The sequence below is a fragment of the Rhincodon typus genome, chromosome 13 (assembly GCF_021869965.1).
Source record: "Rhincodon typus isolate 14 chromosome 13, sRhiTyp1.1, whole genome shotgun sequence".
Classification (NCBI taxonomy): domain Eukaryota; kingdom Metazoa; phylum Chordata; class Chondrichthyes; order Orectolobiformes; family Rhincodontidae; genus Rhincodon; species Rhincodon typus.
In genome coordinates, this window is record NC_063344.1 from 40,361,681 (window position 1) to 40,382,614 (window position 20,934).

The 20,934-nt window shown below is 37.8% G+C and overlaps 1 protein-coding gene across 1 annotated transcript in view; it reads right to left on the reverse strand.

Annotated features, from left to right (window-relative positions):
- Positions 1 to 2,186: 2,186 nt before the first annotated feature.
- Positions 2,187 to 20,934, reverse strand: part of ect2 (epithelial cell transforming 2) — a 78,373-nt gene continuing 59,625 nt past the window's right edge. Inside the window, exons 20-22 of the mRNA XM_048604604.1 lie at positions 18,573 to 18,680; positions 14,639 to 14,782; positions 2,187 to 2,452 (exon numbers count right to left, since the gene is read on the reverse strand). Of these exons, the coding sequence (XP_048460561.1) occupies positions 2,363 to 2,452; positions 14,639 to 14,782; positions 18,573 to 18,680 (342 nt within the window). The 3' untranslated portion in view covers positions 2,187 to 2,362. The remainder of the gene's footprint in view (positions 2,453 to 14,638; positions 14,783 to 18,572; positions 18,681 to 20,934) is intronic.

A 20,934-nucleotide genomic window follows, 5' to 3' on the forward strand; every position in this document is an offset into this window, starting at 1 on the left:
GAATTCAAATTTCCGTGGAAATTCTGAGTTAGCTGCATCTGGGATTTTGCAACTCAAAGTCTATGCTACTAATGACTCTCGAATCACTCTTAATTATAATCTGCATTATTCCTTTTATTTGTATTTCCTTACACCAAGCAACATTCTTGTGAAACTGCACAGTTTTGCTTTTGCCAATATTAATACTATTTCAAGAGCATGGAAATGCACACCGCATTGTAACGGATTGTAACAAAGGTTTTAGATAGGGTCCTAAATATCTCGATTACAGTTCCTCTAGGAAGGCTGCTATTGAAAAAAGTAGAAAGGAGTGGAAATATTTTATAATGCATATATAATTTCCTGGTCATAAAAGGACTGTCATTTGACCACAGCCTGAATGTTAACATTGAGGTCACACCAGATCTATTTTGTGACCTCTTATTTAAAGTACACAGTCATAAAAATGATCAAGAGCAAGCATAGCACAGTGGTTACATTCCGAGATGGCAGCTTAGTGAGGTACTTCCTCCTGTGTTTAAAGGGACTCATTCAAAGATATAGTGGCAATCTCCTGCCACAATATATTATCTTCACATTAAAGACCAAAGACAGCATCCATTCTTGCTCAGAATAACCAAGTAGACCAAAATCTCTCAGAAGCAAATTACCATGGAAGTTGAAATTTTGAAACATGCAATAAATGCTTGAGAAACTCCAGTTTGACAGCATCTGTGGAGAGAAAAACACAGTGAACATGCAGTGTGATATGACTTCTTCAGAAAAGATCTGAAAGAGAGTCACATTAGAGTTCAAATGATGACTTTTCCTTTCTCGACAGATGCTTTTGCGTTTTCTTGTTTGGCAATTATAATTTTCATATTCCATACACAGAGGTTGGTATATTCTGCTTGTCCTTTGCCATTTGTTCAACATCCTGAAAAAAAGTGCTGTAAATTTTTAATGCAAAATTAAACAACCCAAACCTGTACTTCTACATAGGTTTTCCAAAATTGAAAAGCTAAAATCAGGAAAATGTCTACGAATTTCTTAGTGCTTTAGCAATAACTCACCATATAAGCTATTTCTTTAAAAAAGTTTATTTGCATCAAGGATCAGTTTATATGAAATTACACCAAGTAAACTTTATATACAAAAATTAAAATGTCCTTCACTTAGCAGCTCAGATTATTTTGCAGATTAGATAATCCGTAAAGTAATAACCCATTATATGAAATGCAAAAACAGACAAGAATATTTTTCTTCAAGGAAAAGTGTCAGTACAAGAGTATTACAAAACTAAAGTGATTCATCAGATATGCAGATAGATATCCAGTTATCAAAACATTCAAAGTATAGAAATATCAAATATACAAAAAAAAAAATTCTACCAAAGAAATCAATGTTTAACACATGCAAAATGAAGTTCTATAAAATGTTGCTAATTTTAATGAGGTGCACCTAGAAAAATGTTATTGTCTTAGAACTGTACTTTGACATTGACTAAATAATTTACTTTAATACATTTTATATAATTAGAATCATAATCAGAACCTCCTTTTAACCTCCATCTTTTTTAAAAATAATTTTGGGAAAAGCTGAAGGATGCCCCCTGCAGTAAATTAAGGCAACAACCCATTAATGTTGGCCAGAAGACTACCTTGTTAAATTTCCCTTCTAATAAAATTTGAAATATTTTAAATTGAGAAAAACTGAACCAAACATCTTGGAGGTATTAAGTAATTTGCACATTAGGATTGCTAAATTTTAATTTTTTGAGGGTTAAATAAAGATACTGTCTTTCCCATCGTGAGTTTATGGATTTCAATGAATTACCTAGCAGCAACAGACTTTGAGGCAATTTAACCAAATCCACACATTGGGAAATTTCCAGGATCAAGTTCAACTCTCATTTTACAGCCTGTTCAACTTTATTCTTTCAAAGTCAATTAAGTATATCAGGCTAGTGTAAAACCAGCGTTCCACTGAACCCGCTCCCTTATTTGAGCGAAGAGTTAGGCTAAAATGGTCCCCAGAAAGTTGATTATGTCAGTTTAATCAATGCATTAAATGATACACAAACATGTTTGAATAAAAAGGCTACAGAAGCAGTGTAATAAATAAACTTGTACAAAAATGTACAAACTGAAGCAAGAAAAACAGCAATCAAAATTTCTTCAATTACAATGTTCAACCAGGTAGAGAATAGTATTGTAAAGTTGGAACAAGGTTAAATGAAAAAAATCCACAGTACAGTTAGCATTATCCTTTCCTTAAAATTATGCATGCTTCAAATACAATTCCATTTGATATCATTCAAACTTTTACAATGATTGCAACTGATCAAAAATATTATTTTACACATTTAGCGAAGGTGCAGGTGCTATATCAAATGAGTTGTTGATCGACTGAAAGTGTGGTATTTTTTCTCAAACATCGCTGGTAGACTCACCAATGAAGGCGATTGTACTCCCTGTGTAAAACAAAAGGATCAGTTTTTTGAGACATTGTAAAAATATACACTGACTTGCATAATTAATATTTGTTCTATCCCAAGGAAGCAATTCAAACTCAAGTAAAGTCGCAAATCAAGATGCAAACAGATTTCCTAAGAACCACAGATTTGCTTAACACGAGAATTAAACACATTCCCTTCCATCTTCATTTTTTTGCACCCAACATTTTCAAGCAGAGTTCAAATTTTAATCTTGGTCAAATGTAGAGTAAGACTTGTTTCATTGTGATTCAATGTAACACCTCAAATAAGAGAATTCACAATGGTACAGTGCCATTTGCTCATAAACACCAAACCCTCAATTAGTTGAAGTCTGTTTCATTTGGTGATTCAGTTTTTCTTCCCTGAAAAAAAATCTATATTTCCTACTTATCCATTTAAACTCATATCGTCTTGTCCTACAAAAATAATTCACTTTAATGACTGACAGCCAATCAAAACCATCCAGTGCTTTATTGTTTTATGGTACATCAAATTGAAATGCTTACATTTCTGTTTTTCCTTTATTTAATCTTCAGAGACAAGGAAGCACTTTGGTAGCTCTTTAAGTCACATATGACTCTACTTCGGAACTCAGCTCCAAGGAACAGTTATGTTGAATGCAGAGCATCAACTGTTTCTTTTCCCCAGATGCTGTCAGACCTGTGTAGTCTTCCAGTTTTTCACTTTTACTTGAAATTTCAAGCATCTCCATTAGCTTCACTTTAATTAGAGCAGTTTCACGTCTGACGAGATGTTGTTGTAGTTATTTAACCAGGGCATTGCACACTTTGAACATGGGATACTTCAGTGTATATTTCACCGTTTTAACCATCTGGATCAACATTCTCTTTGCATTGATTACTGCTCTGCTGTGGTAGCACCCCATATTATGATATGGCCAAAATAGTTGATTATCAACTTTAAATGCTTTCAATACTCAAAGCAGGCAGCAAAAGCATGAGGGTTTCCTGATCATCCAAAATGATGCAGTAGCTGCCACACAACAGGCTCCAAATGCTATAAAGGATTTCCTATGCAGGTTCTTGCTAGGAGCAAACAACATCTGCATCCCAAGGTACTACCACTAGGACTGAGGCAAGGAGAAGTTTTCACCCAGAGAATGGTGAGCCTGTGGAATTCTCTGCCATGGGAAGGAGTTGAGGCTAAAACATTAAATGTTTTCAAGGAGTTAGATATAATTCTTAGGGCTGAAGGGGTCAATGGGTTTGGGAAGAATGTGGAACAAGGTAGAGTTGGATGATCAGCCAAAATCATATTGAATGGCAAAGCAGGCTAAAAAAAAAGTCAAATGAACTACTACTGTTCCTATTTTCAATGTTTCTATCACAAACAGTATAGAATAATCTACCAAACCCCAAATCTCTGTGGCTATTTAGATACAGTTAAACAGACTATGTTACATTCATGTTCCTTTTCTAAAGGGAATGGAAATTCATAATTTTTTGATATGCTCGGCTTCTGTAGTACAACTACTATAGAAAGTATTTAATTATATACAACTACACTACTCTTCTATGCAGGCCCCAAATCCTTTCATAAAAATTAATAGCAGCCTCGTCCAACTAATTTAGCTGCTGGTTTTATTACAAGGTTTCCAGTATTTACAAAAAAGGGCAAAATACAAACCAGACTTTAAATTGTTAAAATATGCTTTGTAGACAGCAATAAAACAATCAAGAGTAGCAATAACATTTCACAGAAAGATTTTTTTTTAAATTAAAAGGAGTGGGAAAAATGTTTGCAGCTGCTGCATAAAACTAAGACAAGTTTAAAAAAAAACAACCTTTGTGCAAATGAACTTTTGCCCAGCTTCTTTACAAACTACCTATCTGAGAATATCAAAATCCCAGACATGCTGGTTGAAGTCAGATTGACAAGTATTTTCATGGAATTAAATTCCATGTTTCACCAGACATAGGCAAGCCAAATTAGCATTGCTAACAAATCCAAGTTAAATCAGATAGAAATAACTGCCAGAAATTGAAAGAAAGGCAGTATCAAGAGCAAACAATTAGCACTTAGATTCTCATTATTAAATCTAAGCAGCTTGGATGTAGCACCATGAGCATGAATTCAGTTACGGAATGAAATGGAAATAATTTAAAATTAAAGCAAACATACTCTTAATGATCTAAGAGCCATATATTATCAAAGAATGCTATTGGAAATTATTGGACCCGTTTAAAAATACATTAAAAATATCCAGGATGGGACTTCAAGTTTACAACACACATTTTACTTTTAAAAACCGACAGTATTTCAACAAAGGTTTTTGCTTAAGCTATATTGTACACAATGTACCATTTTAATATTCTAAAACATTCAAATCACCTCCATGGAAAAAAAGCAATTGATTGCAGTTCTATGAACCAGAGATCAAAAATTTGAATGCAAATTATATCCCCACCCAAATTAATAAAGTTTAAAAAATAAAGTTTAAAGTAGCTTAAATGAAAAGAGGTTAGTATTACAGGAAGTTTCCTTTGCCCAATGGCGTATTAGACCCAGAACAAAATCTCACACCAAGACAATAAATACAGAACCAAAGGAAAAACAAGTGTGGTATTGATACAGCTTCCAGTTTACTTCAAACAACTTCATAAATTACAATATGTGGTCAAAAAAAAGTCACCACCAACATTAATGCCAGAGTTGTCCAAAGAATTGGGTGAGTTTTAGCAGTTAATAGAAGCATGAATGCCACAGTATGACTCACTGTTGATAAGATGGGTAGAGGGTGAACGAAGAATGTTTCTGGGTCTGACACCAATTGGTGCACAGTCCAGAGAATTAGAACGCTGCACAGTTACACAGTTTGCTGACATCACTGAACCATTCAGACCACGGGTGGATGAAGAACGGGAAATCTAGATATGGGAAGACCATTAAGTTATGGCAAGCAGGTAAAATTGGACAGAAATTGAATATTGACTGAAGAAAACTAGATTTCAAAGGGGAAAGCAAGAGTAGGAAATATGCACTTTGCAACATGAAATATCGTACTTTATACTTAAAAAGGATAAAGTAGAATTGGCTAATTACCACAGTATTTTGAGAGATCATGATTCCTTATTACCAGCAATAACAACTGTGGACTGAGTACATGGTAGACTGGTTAATAAACATGGGATTCAGTTTGCATGAGAATATAGCAGGGACGGTTATTAAGTTGGCAGATAACTTTGTGGTATAGCGAACAGTGAAGGAGGTTATCCAAGATTACAACGGGATCTTGATCAACTGGGCCAGAGGGTTGAGGAATGGCAGATGGCGCTTAATTTAGATAAGTGCAAGGTGTTCTATTTTGGTACAACAAACCAGGGCAGGACTTACAGTTTATGGTAGGGCCCTAGGCGGTGTTGTCAAACAGAGATACCTTGGGGTGCAGGTACATAGTTCTTTGAAAACGGCATCGCAGAAGGGTGTTGAAAGCGGCGTTTGGCATACTTGGCTTCCTCGGTCCATCGAGTAGGCCGCACTGCGTGTAATTTTGGTTGCTATGATATAGGAGGATGTTATTAAACTGGAAAGATCGCAAAACCGATTAACAAGGACGTTACAGAGACTGAAAGGTTCGAGTTATAAAGGAGAGGCATGCAAAAAATGGGACATTTTTTCCTTGAGCAGAAGGAGTTTGAGGAGTGACCTTATTCAGGTTTATAAAATCACGAGAGGCATAGATAAAGTGAATAGCAGAGGACTTTTCCACGGCGGGTGGGGGAGTCCAAATCTAGAGGGCGTAGGTTTAAGGTGAGAGAGGAAAGATTTAAAAAGGACTTGAGGAGGCAACTTTATCCACAAGAGGACGTTGCATATATGGAATGAGCTGCCTGAGGACGTGATAGAGATGGGTACAATTACAACATTTAAAAGACTCCTGGACAGGTACATCGATAGGAACGATTCAGAGGGATATGGCCAAGCGTAGGTAAATGTACCAAGTTCAGTTTCGGAAACCTGGTCGGCATGGACAAATAGGGCCAAAAGGCCTGTTTCCATGCTGTTTGACTATGACTGTACAATGCAATTCAACACAACAGCTGGGAATCATACAACCAAGGCATTTGAAGTTGATGGACTAAAGAAAAAGGCAACTATTGGCACTGAGACATACAACAAGATTAACTGAAGTCAGGGTTAAAGCAAAGGCTCATGATTCAGTAAGAGTCAAGATTAAAACAATTTTTAAAAAAAACTTAATAACTTGACCTACTGAGAATAATTTTTTAGGGAAGAATAAGAAAAAAAGATCAAAATCAAGACAGTCAGAAAAATACTAAAATTTGACCAATTACTGATTTTTTCTAAAAAACACAAAAGTCATCAGAAGGAAAATTACTTTTGGGTTTTGGGTCAGTATTTCCATGCACTTCAAGTGCAAATCCTTGAAATGGGGTGTGTGTGTGAGGGAGAGAGGAGAGAGAGAGAGAGAGAGTTAATTTACAATATTGCAATTTGGAGATTGGCAATTTTATTTGTAAAGGAAAATACTAGAATTGTTCAAGCGAGGAATAAATTGAGACAGCTTGGCTGAGTCACTAATTAGCAGGAATTGAATGGCAAATTCTATTGTTATTGCAATGTTGGCTCAGACTCAAAACGTACTTAGGGACCGAATTTGAGTTTTAGCCTGACGTTTTTCTGGAAAGATCTGAAGTGGCTTTAACAAATTTAAATAAAAACCGAAAGAACTGCGGATGCTGTAAATCAGGAAGAAAAAAACAAAGTTGTTGGAAAAGCTCAGCAGGTCTGGCAGCATCTGAGAAGAAAAAAAATCACAGTTAACGTTTCGGTTCCAGTGACCCTTCTGCAGAACTGTGGAAGGTTCACCGGACCCGAAACGTTAACTCTGACTTTTTCTTCACAGATGCTGCCAGACCTGCTGAGCTTTTCCAGCAACTTTGTTTTTGTTCACAAATTTAAGTTTTAATCTTACTTTCTTTTGAAGTCCCAGCTAATTATAATGTTATTTATTAATTATAGTACTAGTGGCAAACTGAACAAAATTACTAGTAGGTGTATAGGAGGCTTTGCCATGGGAGAAGACAAATGAAATAACATTCATAAAGATTGAGATTAGTAGGGGAGATATTGATTTCACATTTACGATGAGTGTCAAATGGAAATTATATACCTGTTCAGAGAGGTTTTGACACACCTTTGGAGCAGGCAGGAGTTGAACGTGGGCCTCCTGAGTCCTTTCCCTTAAACAAAAGGTGAGCAGATTGATAAAATATGGCGAAAATAATGAATGGTCTTGACAGGTGGAAACTACGGTATTCCTATAGGTCACTGAGTAACTGATGGCCTCTTGCATCTCCTTTAAGCTGAGGGAATGATTTTATTTTTAAAAAGATTAGAAGAATATAATATTCTTAAATTGCAGAGGGTTGAGCATGGAATGTTCTTCCAGTTACAATCAAATGTATAATAGAAAAGGAAGCACAAATGTTTGAAGAGATTTTCCGAAATTTAAAAAAAAATCCCGAGACAGAAGAATAGGGTTAATTGAATCAAGGAGACACTTTATTGGTATAACTTCTACATTTGATATTGCTTAAATAAGCATCAATGCACATATGAACAGTCTATCCCTTAAGCCTGCTCCCCCATTCAATTAGATCCTGACTGATCTGTATTTGAACTCTAGTTCAAAACCCTACACAACCAAAATTTAGAGATCAGTCTTAAAAGGCTCAATTGTGCCAGCAACTGAAGTCTCGAGAGAATTCCAGATTTCTACCAAATCTTGTTTAAAAAAGTACTTCACAATTTTCCTCCCATATGACCTCGGTTTAATTTTAAAGCTTACACCTCTTATTCTTCACTTCCCTGAAGGAAATATTTTGTATCGATCCTACTGAATTCTGAGAACACATGAAACACCTTTATCAAATTGCTGCTCAATCTTCTGTAAAAGGGAACACAAGCAATCTGTCCTTAATTTAACCCCATGCCTCAATTTATTGATTGCTCCATTTTCCACATAAAGTTTACTGTAGGGAAAGGTGAAATAAGTCAACGTGCTAATGTAAATAGATTTTCATCTCAGTACCTTCCGCAATTAAATGGATTATCCCAACTTCAAATACTGTCTTCAAGGAATATGTTGTCAAATACATTACATTTAGGCGGCATAGTGGTTCAGTGGTTAGCACTGGTGCTTCACAGCACCACGGACTCAGGTTCGATTCCAGTCTCGGGCGACTGTCCTTGTGGAGTTTACACATTCTCCCTGCGTCTGCGTGGGTTTCCTCTGGATGCTCCAGTTTCCTCCCACAGTTCAAAGATGTGCAGGTTAGGTAGATTGGCTATGCTAAATTGTCCGTGGTTTCCAGGGATGTGCAGGCTAGGTGGAAATGCATGGTTACAGGGATCAGGTAGGGGGGTGAGTCTGGTTGAGATGCTGTTCAGAGCAGCGGTGTGGACTTGATGGACTGAATGGCTTGCTTACACGCCATACGGATTCTATAATTTAAAATTATTTCATGGGGATGGACAACAAAGTCTGACCTGGTCATCAGGTGACACCCACAACCTAAGTGGCCTTAAGAAGTTGGTGATGAGCTGCCTTCATAACAATTCTTGTGTGCATCTGCAGCAGTTTAATGAACTGGGTTCCACAAATTTCATCAAGTCACACGTGGCATGGGACTTAAAGGGAAAAAAGAAGAGTACAGCACATGAACAGACCTGCACAAAAACATGACACCTTTCTAAACTAAAAGTCTTTTGCCTCCACAGTCCGTATCTCTGCACTCCCATTCATGTATCTGTCAAGTTGCCTCTTAAATGTTGCCTACTTCTGCTTCTACTACCTCCTCTGGCAGCACATTCCAGGCACCTATAATTCTCTGTAAAAAGCTGTCTCTCATCTCCTTTAAACTTACCCCCATACCTTAAATCCATGCTCCCTAGTAATCGACATTCTACCCTTGTGAAAAAAAGACTGACTACCTATTCTATCTCTGCCCCTCAATTTTGTAAACCTCTATCAGATCACCTGTTAGCTTCTGAAGTGCAAGTAAAAAAGTTTGTCCGATCTCTCCTCATAGCTAATGCCCTCCAAAGGCAACATCTTGGTGAACCACTTCTATACCCTTTCCAAAGCCCCCACATCCTTCTTGTAAATATGACAATCGGAACAGTCCACAATATTCCAAATGAGGCCTAACTAAAAGTTCTACACAGCTACATATCTTACCAATTTTTTTTTGTATACTGCGTGCCCTGATTGATGAAAGCAAGCATGTTACACACCTCCTGACCACCTTATTCACTTGTGTTGCCACTTTCAAGGAACCATGGGCCTGTACATCTAGAGCCCTCTGTATGTTAATGCTTCCAAGAGTTCTGTCATTTAGTGTATACTTCCCTCTGGATTAAATTGCGTCTGCCATTTCTACGCCCAAGTGTCCAGCATATCTATATCCTGCTGTAACCTCTGGCAATCCACCTCACTATCTGCAACTCCCCCAATCTTTGTGTTATTCAAACTTACTAATCAGACCACCTTCATTCTCCTCCAAAATCATTTATAAATATTACAATCAACAGGGTCTCAGCACTGATCCCTGCAGAACACCACTGGTCACAGATCTCCCAGTCAGAAAAACACCCTGCAACTGCTACTGTCTTGTATGACTGAGCCAGTTCTTGTATCCATTTTACCAGTTCACCACGACTTCACGTTCTACGTCAGCCTGCCTTGAGGGACCTCATCAAAGGTCTTGCTAAAGTCCACGTAGACAACATCCACTGTCCTGCCTCAATCATTTTCGTCACTTCCTCAAAAAAACTCAATTCAAGTTTGAGACACATGTCCTCCTCTGCACAAAGCCATGTTGCCTGTTGCTACTAAGTCCATATTTTACCAAATGTGAATAAATCCTGTCCCTAAGAATCTTTTCCAGTAGATTTCCTACCAGTGACACAAAGCTCACCAGCCTATAATTTCCAAGATTATCCGAGTTATCCTTCTTAAAGGAAGGAACAACATTGGCTATTCTCCAGGATGTCAAGATTTCATACGAGGCCTCAGCTTTCTGGGATTGATCCCATCAGGTCCTAATGACTTGTCTACCCTAATTCTTTTCAAAATACCCAAACGTTTTTACATCAACATGCCCTAGAGTATCAATATGCCCCTCTCTAGGCTCACCATCCACCATGTTCATCGCCTTGGTGAATACAATGCAAATTATTCGTTACGGACCTCACCCACTTCCTCCAGCTCCACGCATAAATTTCCTCCTTTGTCCTTGAGAGAATGTACCCTTTCCCTGGTTACCCTCTTACTCCTTTTATATAAAACACCTTGGGATTTTCCTTAATCTTATGTGTCTGTTTTAGCCCTCCTAACTCCTTGTTTAAGTTCTTTCCTTATATTCAGAGGGCTGTGTCTATCTTCAGTTTTCTTAAACCTTACACAGTCATGAGGAAAATGGAGACATAAGCTCACAACTTCTCTTACCATCCAAAGTCCGTGAGTCTTGGGCATTATTATCATTCACTTTCACAGGAATATACTAGTCCTGAACTCTAATCACTGATCTTAAAAAGATTCCCATTTGCCAGACATGGATTTACCCTCAAACATCTGCCCCCAGTATACATTCCCCAGTTCCTGCCTGATATTGGCATAGTTAGCCTTCCCCAGTTTAGTACTTACACCCAAGGACTACTCTCATCCTTATACATAGTCACTGTTCCAGAAAGTCCTCCCCTGAAATTTTTATCACATGGCTAGGCTAACTCTCTAATACCAGGTCTAATACAGCCCATCCCATAGTGGGCTATTTATATATTGCTTCAAGAAATCCTCCTAGACGCACTGAACAAATTACCCCTGCCCAAGCCCCTGCTGCTGAGGCAGTTCCAGTCAATATATGGAAAGTTAAAATCACCCACCACAACAACCCTGTTGTTTACACATTTTGCCATTGCTGGCTGGCCAGCATTTATTGCCCGTTCCTAGATGTCCTTGAGAAGGTAGTGGGGAGCTGCCTTCTTGACCCACAATGCTGTTGGGGAGGGAATTCCAGGGTTTTGACCCAGTGACAGTGAAGGAACAGCAATATATTTCAAAGTCAGGATGGTTAGTACCTTGGAGGCGAATTGCAGTTGGTGGTGTTCCCAAGTATCTGCTGCCCTTGTCCTTCTAGGTGGAAGTGTTCGTGGGTTTGGAACCATTTGAGGATCTTTAGTGAATTTCTGCAGTGCATCTTGGAGATAGTACACACTTCTGCTACTGAGCATCAGTGGTGGAGGGAGTGGATGCTTGTGGATGTACTGCCAATCAAGCCGGCTGCTTTGGCCTGGATGATGTCAAGTGTCTTGAGTGTTGTTGGAGCTGCACTCATCCAGGCCAATGGGAAGTATTCCATCATATTCCTGACTTGTACCTTGTAGATGGTGTACAGGCTTTGGGAAGTCAGGAGGTGAGTTACTTTCTAGACTCTGGCCTGCTCTTGTAGCTGCAATGTTTATGTGGTGAGTCCAATTGAGTTTCTCGTCAATGATAACTCTGAGGATGTTGATAGTGGGGGATTTGGTGATGGCAAGGTGGAGGCAATGGCTTAGTGGTATTATTGCTGAACTATTAATCCAGAAATTCAGCTAATGCTCTGGGGACCCAGGTTTGAATGATGGAATTTGAATTTTTAAAAAAAACTCTGGAATTAAGAATCTATTGATGACCATGAAATCATTGTCAATTGTTGTAAAAACCCATCTGGTTTGCTAATGTCCTTCCAGGAAGCAAATCTGCCATCCTCACCTGGTCTGGCCTACATGTGACTCCACACCCATAGCAATGTGGTGGACTCTCAACTACCTTCTGAAATGGCCTAGCAAGTCATTCAGTTGCCAATCACTACAAAGTCTAAGCCATAACTTGACCACATATTTCTTCCTTTATCTTGGGAGGCCTTCATTCAACTTTCAGGTGCTGGTTTCCTAAATGTTATCTCCACTTGTCATTCCGAGTAGTATGGGGCACAAGTCTAGAAGGTGCTGTTGGAGGAAGCTGTGCGATTTCCTGAAGTTGATCTTGTTTAAATGATGTACAATGCCACCACTGTGCATTGTGATAGAGATAGTTAAAGTGTAAGGTGATGGATGGGTTGCAAATCAAATTGGAAGTTTTACATGGGTGGTTATTGCACACTGTTAGAGTTCCACTCATCCACACAAGTGGCGAGTACTCCCTCATACTCTTCAATGAACTAACTCCGGGAAAAGAAGACAACAATTTACTCACTACTGAATTCCTAGCTGCCGACCAGCTCTCGTAACCACAGCATTTAGAATGATGGTGCAGTTCGTTTTCTGGCCATTGGTAATTCCAGGATGTTGATCCTGGCGAATTCAGCCAATGATAATCAAGGGGAGATAATTAGGTTCTCTCTTTCAGATGATTACTGCTTGACATTAGTGGAACACAATTGTTACTTGCCACTTAATAGCTTTATTGTCAACACATCCACATGATTAAGGAATGTCAGCATCGATTACTTCAAATCCTAGAAGAGGTAAGTGATACCAAAGTTGGCAGTCCTTACCTTTCCAATTTCTAATCTTATGGTGTAAGAAAGGTCATTATTGAAACAATTTAAGATGGGTAGATCTAGGATATAAATCAGAGGAATTCCTGCAACATTGACTGGAAGACCAATAATTGGCCTCCAAAATTCCCTCTAAGCAGCATGCACATGCAGCAGCTCTGATGTTCTGTACACAGGAATTGGCATCAGCATACCAATCATGGCACTGACTTCTGGTTCTGGAAGTCACTGCCATATATGGGCCTCTGAGCCCATGCAGCCTTTACAGAGGGAACACTGTTGGTCTTCCACAACCATCTTCCGTTGTACTGGATACAACTCTCACCAGTCAAGAATTCTCTACTTCCCTCTTGATCTCTTTCTCTTTCAACACAACAAATTCCCACCAATGATTTGGTGGAGCTTCTTGTTGACATGCCATCTTGATATCAAAGACCATAATTCTCAGCTCACCTTTGAAATTCAGATCTTTTTTCAGCTTAGACCAAAGGTAATAAAATGTGGTTTACAGCAAATTACAGCAAGAGCATGTTATTAAAATTCAAAGACAACAATGGATTCTGCGAATCAAACAGCAGGTGCACTCTAAATTGACCGACCTGATATCATTTTAAGGCCCGTTTCCTTGTAAAGCCAAACAGGCTAGTATAATAAATACATTGTTGCATACAGTCCCGCAAGTGTTACCTCTCAAAGTTCTCTCCCCCTGACCTTGCTTGTGTCCTTATTTTAGGCAGCACCCTTTGTCATTGAAGCTATTACCTTCTCCAGGATGCTGTTCTGAACTTGAGGTCAGGGCACAGACTCGTGGCAGAAGTTGGACAGTGCAACACTTCAGCTCCTGTACTGACCAACCTCTGCCAGTAGATGGAGTCTGATTAATTTAAAAGTATGGGTGTGTGTTTAATTTTTAGTATTATACAAAGGTATACTGTTTTGAATCTTTTATTCTGCAAGCAATTTCACATGAGAATTCACACTGCTACACTCACTGGTTTCAGATTTTCAACTTGCATTTTTTTTAGCCTGTGGGGTAATGTCCAAAGGAACACAACTGACTTTAACATCGATTTCCAGGAGTTTATGATTTACTTAAAGTCTTAATTTTCAGAAATTCAACCACAACTTTAACGACAAATTGTATAATCAACATTCCTAATGCGTTTAATTTTATTTTAAAATGATTGCAATGAAACTTTGAATGTTTTAACCACAATTTCCATTATGCCAGTGCAGCAAGCAAAAATGGTCCTTTGATTAGTTTAAATAAAATTGCCAACTGCAGTGTATACCGTTGCTAAACTAAAGTGTTAGCTTTAATGGTCTCCAATTTATTTTTGATTTTTTAAAAAGGAATAAAAACTACAGATTAATAGGAAGAAAATCCAAAAATGTTCACCTTCAAAATAATTTCATTGGTTTACTTTAGTTTAGGTAATTGCCTGTTATTACCATGTGAAAGCTGAACAGCTTGAAAGAATATGCCAAAGCTCAAATTTATGTATGCACAACACAATCAAAATTTTAAAATGCATGTGATATGAATTTAGAAATAAGGAATGTGCCTTGTACTTACCACTAAAGATGATGTACTGGCCAATCGACTACCCAGGTAAGTTCCATTATTTGTTGGGCTCTTTGTATCAGGGGTACTGTGAACCATCAGTGCTCGTTGCAAAACTCTCTTTGGTGTTTTAGTAAATGAGAATGCTCTTGTAACCTGGACAAACAAAATGGTTCTATTGTACCTTTAAAATCATAATAATGCATACTAAAGTTCTTAGGAGGCAGAGAATCGACAATCATTTGGTGTCTAAATATAGCAGGAATTCCAAGTGTCAAAGAGACAGTGGTTTGTATTTGGAGTTTAAGGCAAAAAAATGAAGACTTAGGCACCAAACCAGTTGGTGAGGTAAGCTGCAGAAGAACAAAGCATAGGAAGCTAGAATTGAAGGGCATACATTATGTTAGTCGGATTGAGTAGAGCAAATATGGAGATAAACTTTACAATTTCCTCGATACATGGGAGAGGACTGGAATGTGGCAAATGTGACACCTTTATTCAAGAAATGCTGGAAGGAAATTCCTGGCAACCACAGACTGATCAAATTAATACCTACAGTAGATAAAATTTTGGAAATAGTAAGTCAGAACAAAAAAAAAGCAGAGACTGGCAGAGGTTGGACTTGATTTAAGAGACCATGCACAGTTTGTAAAAGGTAGACTGCTTAATAGAATTGAATTTTTTCAAAAGTGATACAGAATGCTGATGAGCATTTGACAAAAGCCAAGAATAGGAGGGGCACTTGCTTTTTGGATAAAAACCTGTTGTTAAGAACAGAAAGCAGCAGGTTGAGTGATTGGTTTTGAGAATGTTCAAATGTTCAATGGTACAGCCACATTTTTTAAAAAATGTATATAAAAAAGGTAAAGTTGCCATAGTCCCAGAGGACTGTAGGGCTGCTGTCTTATTAGGGAAGAGACAGGTGATGCTGGTTTAAGCAAAAGGGTCACTATGCCTCAGGTGACAGAAGGTTGAGAAGGAGGGATCTTCATGGTACCTCAGACAGTACCTACTTAAACACAGTGGTATCATAGCTGAAAAGGCTTTCCAAGGATAGTTACCTGTGCATTAAGCTTCATCTGAAATGAATAATACACAGAGAGACTTATATGGGGGAAAAGATATTGCCAAAAACAGAATTGAATTTAAAACTCTTTTCGTAGAGGAAAGAACCAAGCCTCCCAACACAAACTGTTTCAAAGGATAACTGGTAATGGACTATCAAAACTTTAAATTAGATCACCCCCACTGTGGGCCAATAACCAGCATTCACACATTGCAATTTCCCCCCATCCTGTGCAAAGCCGTGATTATAAGTTGTGGTTTTGCTACAGAAGGGAGCAACATTTAAACAAAAAAAAGGAGGAAAAACACCACTTTGGAAGTGATGTGCGTAATTTTGCAAGCAATCAGACCAGACAGAAAACTAATTGCGAACAGAGACCTTTTCATATGGAACCATTGAATCTCTAGGGTGCGGAAGCAAGCCATTCAGCCCATCAAGTCCACACCGACCCTCCAAAGAGCACTACATACTTAATGACAGTTCTAAAGGGAATGTGCAGAAACAAAGAACATGGGGAATTGAATGCATAAATCCATGAAGGTGGGAAGACATTGAGAGCACAATTAACAAAGCATATAAAATCCTTGGCTTCAATCAATAGGAGATAGAATACAAAAGCGAGAAATGTTGTTATACAAAAACTTCATTAGCCATAATTGAAGTAGAATTGAGTATTACACCCAGCTCTGGCCACCACACTTTTTAAAAAATGGGAAGGGTCTTTCAGGGTGCATAGGAAATCTACCAGAATATTTCTAGGATGTAAGTTAGCTACAAAGTCAGGTTGAAAACTTTGAAGATGGTCTCAAGGAGAGTTTTGAAAGCTATTTGGCAAAATTTTCACAAGGTAAACAAAGAAAAGCTGTTCCCAATATCTGATGTTGTAAGAGGATTAAGGCACAGATTTAAACAAGAGCAGCAAGGAAGAGGAAGTTTTTTTATATATAAAAAAGCATCAAGTATTAACAACTTGGAAGTTGTCCTTTACAATCCAAATGCAGTGTGGGAAACCTTTTTGCGTGGGGCATAGCTATGATCTGTAAAACACTCTCTGGAAGTGTGGTAGATGCAGATTCAATTGAGGCATTCAAGAGAGCACAAGATGACTATTTGATTAGAAATAAAATGGCAGGGTTAGGGGGAAAAAAGGAAAAGAATGGCACTAAGCTACAATTCTCATTCAGAGAGCCAGTACAGCTAGGGGCCAAACAGTAATGATTCTCTGGGTGAACCTGGATAGACAGGCACTTTAAGGAAATAAACTTGCAGGGTTACAGACAAAGCAAATCAATGAGATTGACTGGGCTGCTCAGAGAGCCAACATGAACCCAATAGCCTCCTATCTGTCATAATGACTCAATGACAAGAAAGTTTCATTTTGCTATGCGAGACAATGCCAGAGATGGAATTCAGGTAATGGAAGTTAAATAAAAATTGGAGTGTGTGAAGAATTAAACTTGAGAACTTACAGATCATAAAGAAGTGTAAAGTAGAAATTCAAATTTCAAATCAATGTAGGCAAGGATATGGTTGGGGAACTTGTAAACAATGACCCAGCAATACAAGAGGACAGAATTTGAATGTCAGTTGAACTTGAGCAAGATGGAGTATGGCATTACCTACTTCAAAACAAAACAAGGAAGAGATAGTAGGAACTGCAGATGCTGGAGAATCCGAGACAACAAGGTGCAGGGCTGGATGAACACAGCAGGCCAAGCAGCAAAACAAGGAAGAAGGTGGGTGGGGGGTGGGGCACAGAGCAATAGTGTAAAGCTTTTGATATGCGCTGCACAAGATTGGTTCAGTTGAGAAAGCAACAGCATCAAATTAGAACAGGATGCATTACTCACATAAACAGTTGTTTAGTTGTACAACTGAAAAATTTTTTAGAACAATTTAAACATTTAAGCAACACTCAAAATGCGTTTGAGCCAGAACTGCAAAATTGTACACCTCAAGCACATCAATTTAAAATTAGTCCGCTTGTATTGAAAGCAGTAGTAAATGATATGAAAAGTTATCATTTTATTTGACCAATTCCTACATGTATTCCATACGTATGATTACAACTCAAGCTCTGTGATTCAACCACAAATTTGTACGTACTAACAGCATTCATTTCAATCTCAAAACTACAGAAGAAACAATATTACATGCAATTCCTCTTGGAACAGAGTAGTGCTAGTTTCAGTAATGCCCATAGGTTTGTAGGACTATAAACATAATCACAAGACAAGAACTCAATTTGAAGGCTAAGCTCATGCAGCCAATTAAACTTTTTGGTTGTGCCTATAACTCAGTTAATAACTATGTAATTATTATGTGAGTGCTAAATTTGATTTGTAGAAAAAGGTTGAGCTTAACAATAATTCTTCAAAATAATTTTCCAAGCTCAATTCTATTTAACAGTAAATGTCAGTCTCTAAATATTTAATGAGTATTCACAAAATCAGCATATGCACAAGATGAACAATTTTGAAAAATGAGCTGGAGTCTGCATAGAAACAAGTTATTCCTTTTTTTATTTGTCGAATAGAGGATAGGAAATAGTGGATAATTAAAAAGAAATTGACAGATAGAAGGAGCGGGATTAAAAAAAAAACAGTAAAACGTGTCGAGATAAATATACAAGAAAATATTTTACCTAAGCATCTAATGATATTCAGGTACGACCATTACCATTTTAAATACAGACCATCTCAGTATGGACAGTGTTTTTTCAAACAAATCTGAATTGGCCCAAATTAATATCCACTGAAAGTGACTGGAGATGACTAATTCAGCTCAATGCACCTTTGAGTAATTAGCAGGTTTCAACTTCTAAACAGATTTTATTTGCTTCAGTTTCTTTAATTCTTGATTTAAACAAAAAAGACATACCTTCTTTGAGGTTTTTTTAAATGCTCTTGATGCTCTGCTTAATGTGCTATCCATGTCTTTTGTGTTGACTTCAAGAGATTCTGGATCAGTGTTAAAAATAATATTTTCCTAGAAGTGAACAAAGTCATTTGGTTACAACAAGCCCATAATAATGTGTAGGTCATAATGCACGAAAAGCTTCGTAGGGCAGCTGAAAAATGTGCACAGAAAGAAAGGCACTGCTGTCAAACAAAAGCTTATACGTCATTAAAATCTCAACCCTTCATAAACTTTCTCAATGTTTCATTATGAACACAGTTTGGGAGGGTGGTGCACTGTTCCATAAAAATAGAATCCCTCTTTTTGACTTTAATTCTTAAAAGACGTCTGCCGGGGGTGGGAGGGCACTGTGGCTGAAGAGAAGATCTAAAAATTTTCGCATACAGGAATTATGTGCACCTTGTACCACAAAGAAATGCAGTGTGAGCAGTCAGAAAACTATTTTACTTTTTACAGTCTGTTATGACTTGGAACTCCCGCTCAGACTCTTCAAATGAATGGAATTGCAAAAGTACTATAAGATTAATATATTTAGATTTAAAATTTTAAAAAATGAGCTCAACAGCCACTTGACCTGCTGACTTTTCAGGGTACATTATCCAGGAAACATAATACAACTTTACTGAAATATTAAAGAGATACAGTGAGAGTAAAGAGAAGGAAGGGGAAGGAAGTGCGAAGGAAGTGCAGCAAGTAGGGAGGGGCTAGATTTTCACGCAGCTGATTTGAGTTGAAAAACCTTCAGAACTGTTGGGTGGGACCTGATTCCAGATTTTCAAACCCATTCCTGAGCTTTCTAACTTTTGCCAGGTCCTTTTAAAGATACAGGCTGGTTTAGGTCACAGTCCTCCACAAGACACAGCCAATTGCAGAGATCACTATGTCCTACTCCGACGCAAACCCCATGTCAGAAACCCTCTGAGAAAGCCTCCAACTCGGGGTTAGAAGGGCAGACTATGGAGGGTTCAGATTTGCTTACTAGAAGAAAGAATTAGCCAGAAAATGTTTGAGAAATAAAAAAGCAAGTTGAACTTATAATTAACAATGGGAAAGCACACAATCACTGGGTTTCTTACATCACCATCTATCCTAAGCACTCATCCACTTCCTTGGCACTTGAAATAGGGTTTTGGTCTAGCTAACTGGGTGAAACTGATAATTTTCATAGTTTTCAGCTCAACTGGTTGGAAAACCATAAAAATGTTTCCTGAGAAGCAACTTAAGAAAAGGCCAGAAATTGTCTGCGACAGAAATGTTTCTCCAAACATTTCACAAAAAAAAACCCAAATGACAGATTTGTAATATCCCAAATGACAAAATGTCTCATCGCAGACACAATTTCTCATCGCAGTCCCCATGCCATCCTGCACATTGCTCAGGTAAAAGTCCGTTAGCAGCTAAATTGAAAAGCAGAATGTAAAAAAACAGCTGATAGCTCCTTAATAACTTCTCCAATCTTGCCTTTCTTGTTCTTCTGTGGAACTGGATCCTTTCAAAATTATTACGTGTTATGCAGCACTGTTGACAAAAAAAAAAGCCACAAAGTGCTTCAGAGACACAAAGAAAAAACATGCTGTACTAAAGCATAGAATCATAGAAAATCCAGTGCAGAGGACCAAGGAAGCCTCTGCAAAGGTTATGATTAAGAAATCAAATTAGAATCAGATCTAGTGAGTAGCAGCTGTAGGTACCACATTTCAGAAATGTGGCAATCATAACAGAAACAAGGAAGGAAACAGCAACATTGTAATCCAAGAGCCAGAAGGCGGTGGATGGACAAGCAGGCAAGCACAAACCAAGATGATTTTGAAGCAGTTGTACTAGAGAAGAGCAATTAAAAAGGGGCACGTCAGGTTCTGGCTATGTGAAAAAGAGGTACTGATCTCCAACTCAGCACTGAACTAAAATGCTGGTTAAAAACAAAAACAACAATTTCGAACTTCATTTCAAATGAATCATAACAAAGCAAAAATAAAACTTAAAATAAAAGTAAAATTTAAAATAAACACTCCTAGCACAAAAACTCAATTAATTGAATTAACTAAAAGAAGTATGCAACTTAGTGTTTTTACAAAGGAGTACATTTTCTTAATCACATGCAACAAAAATAAAAATGTGCCAGTTCATTATGCTTAGTTTCCAAATTCAAACACATTACACAGTGTTCATATTGTCACGCCATAGCCACTGCTGCATGCAATAGGCAAAAGCTGAAGTATCAAAGATGAATCTTAGTGGACAGTTCTGAATTACTAATTCATGAATAATAGGAAAATTGATGACACCAGTTCCTCCACATCCCCATCCTTTTGTTCCAAGACAC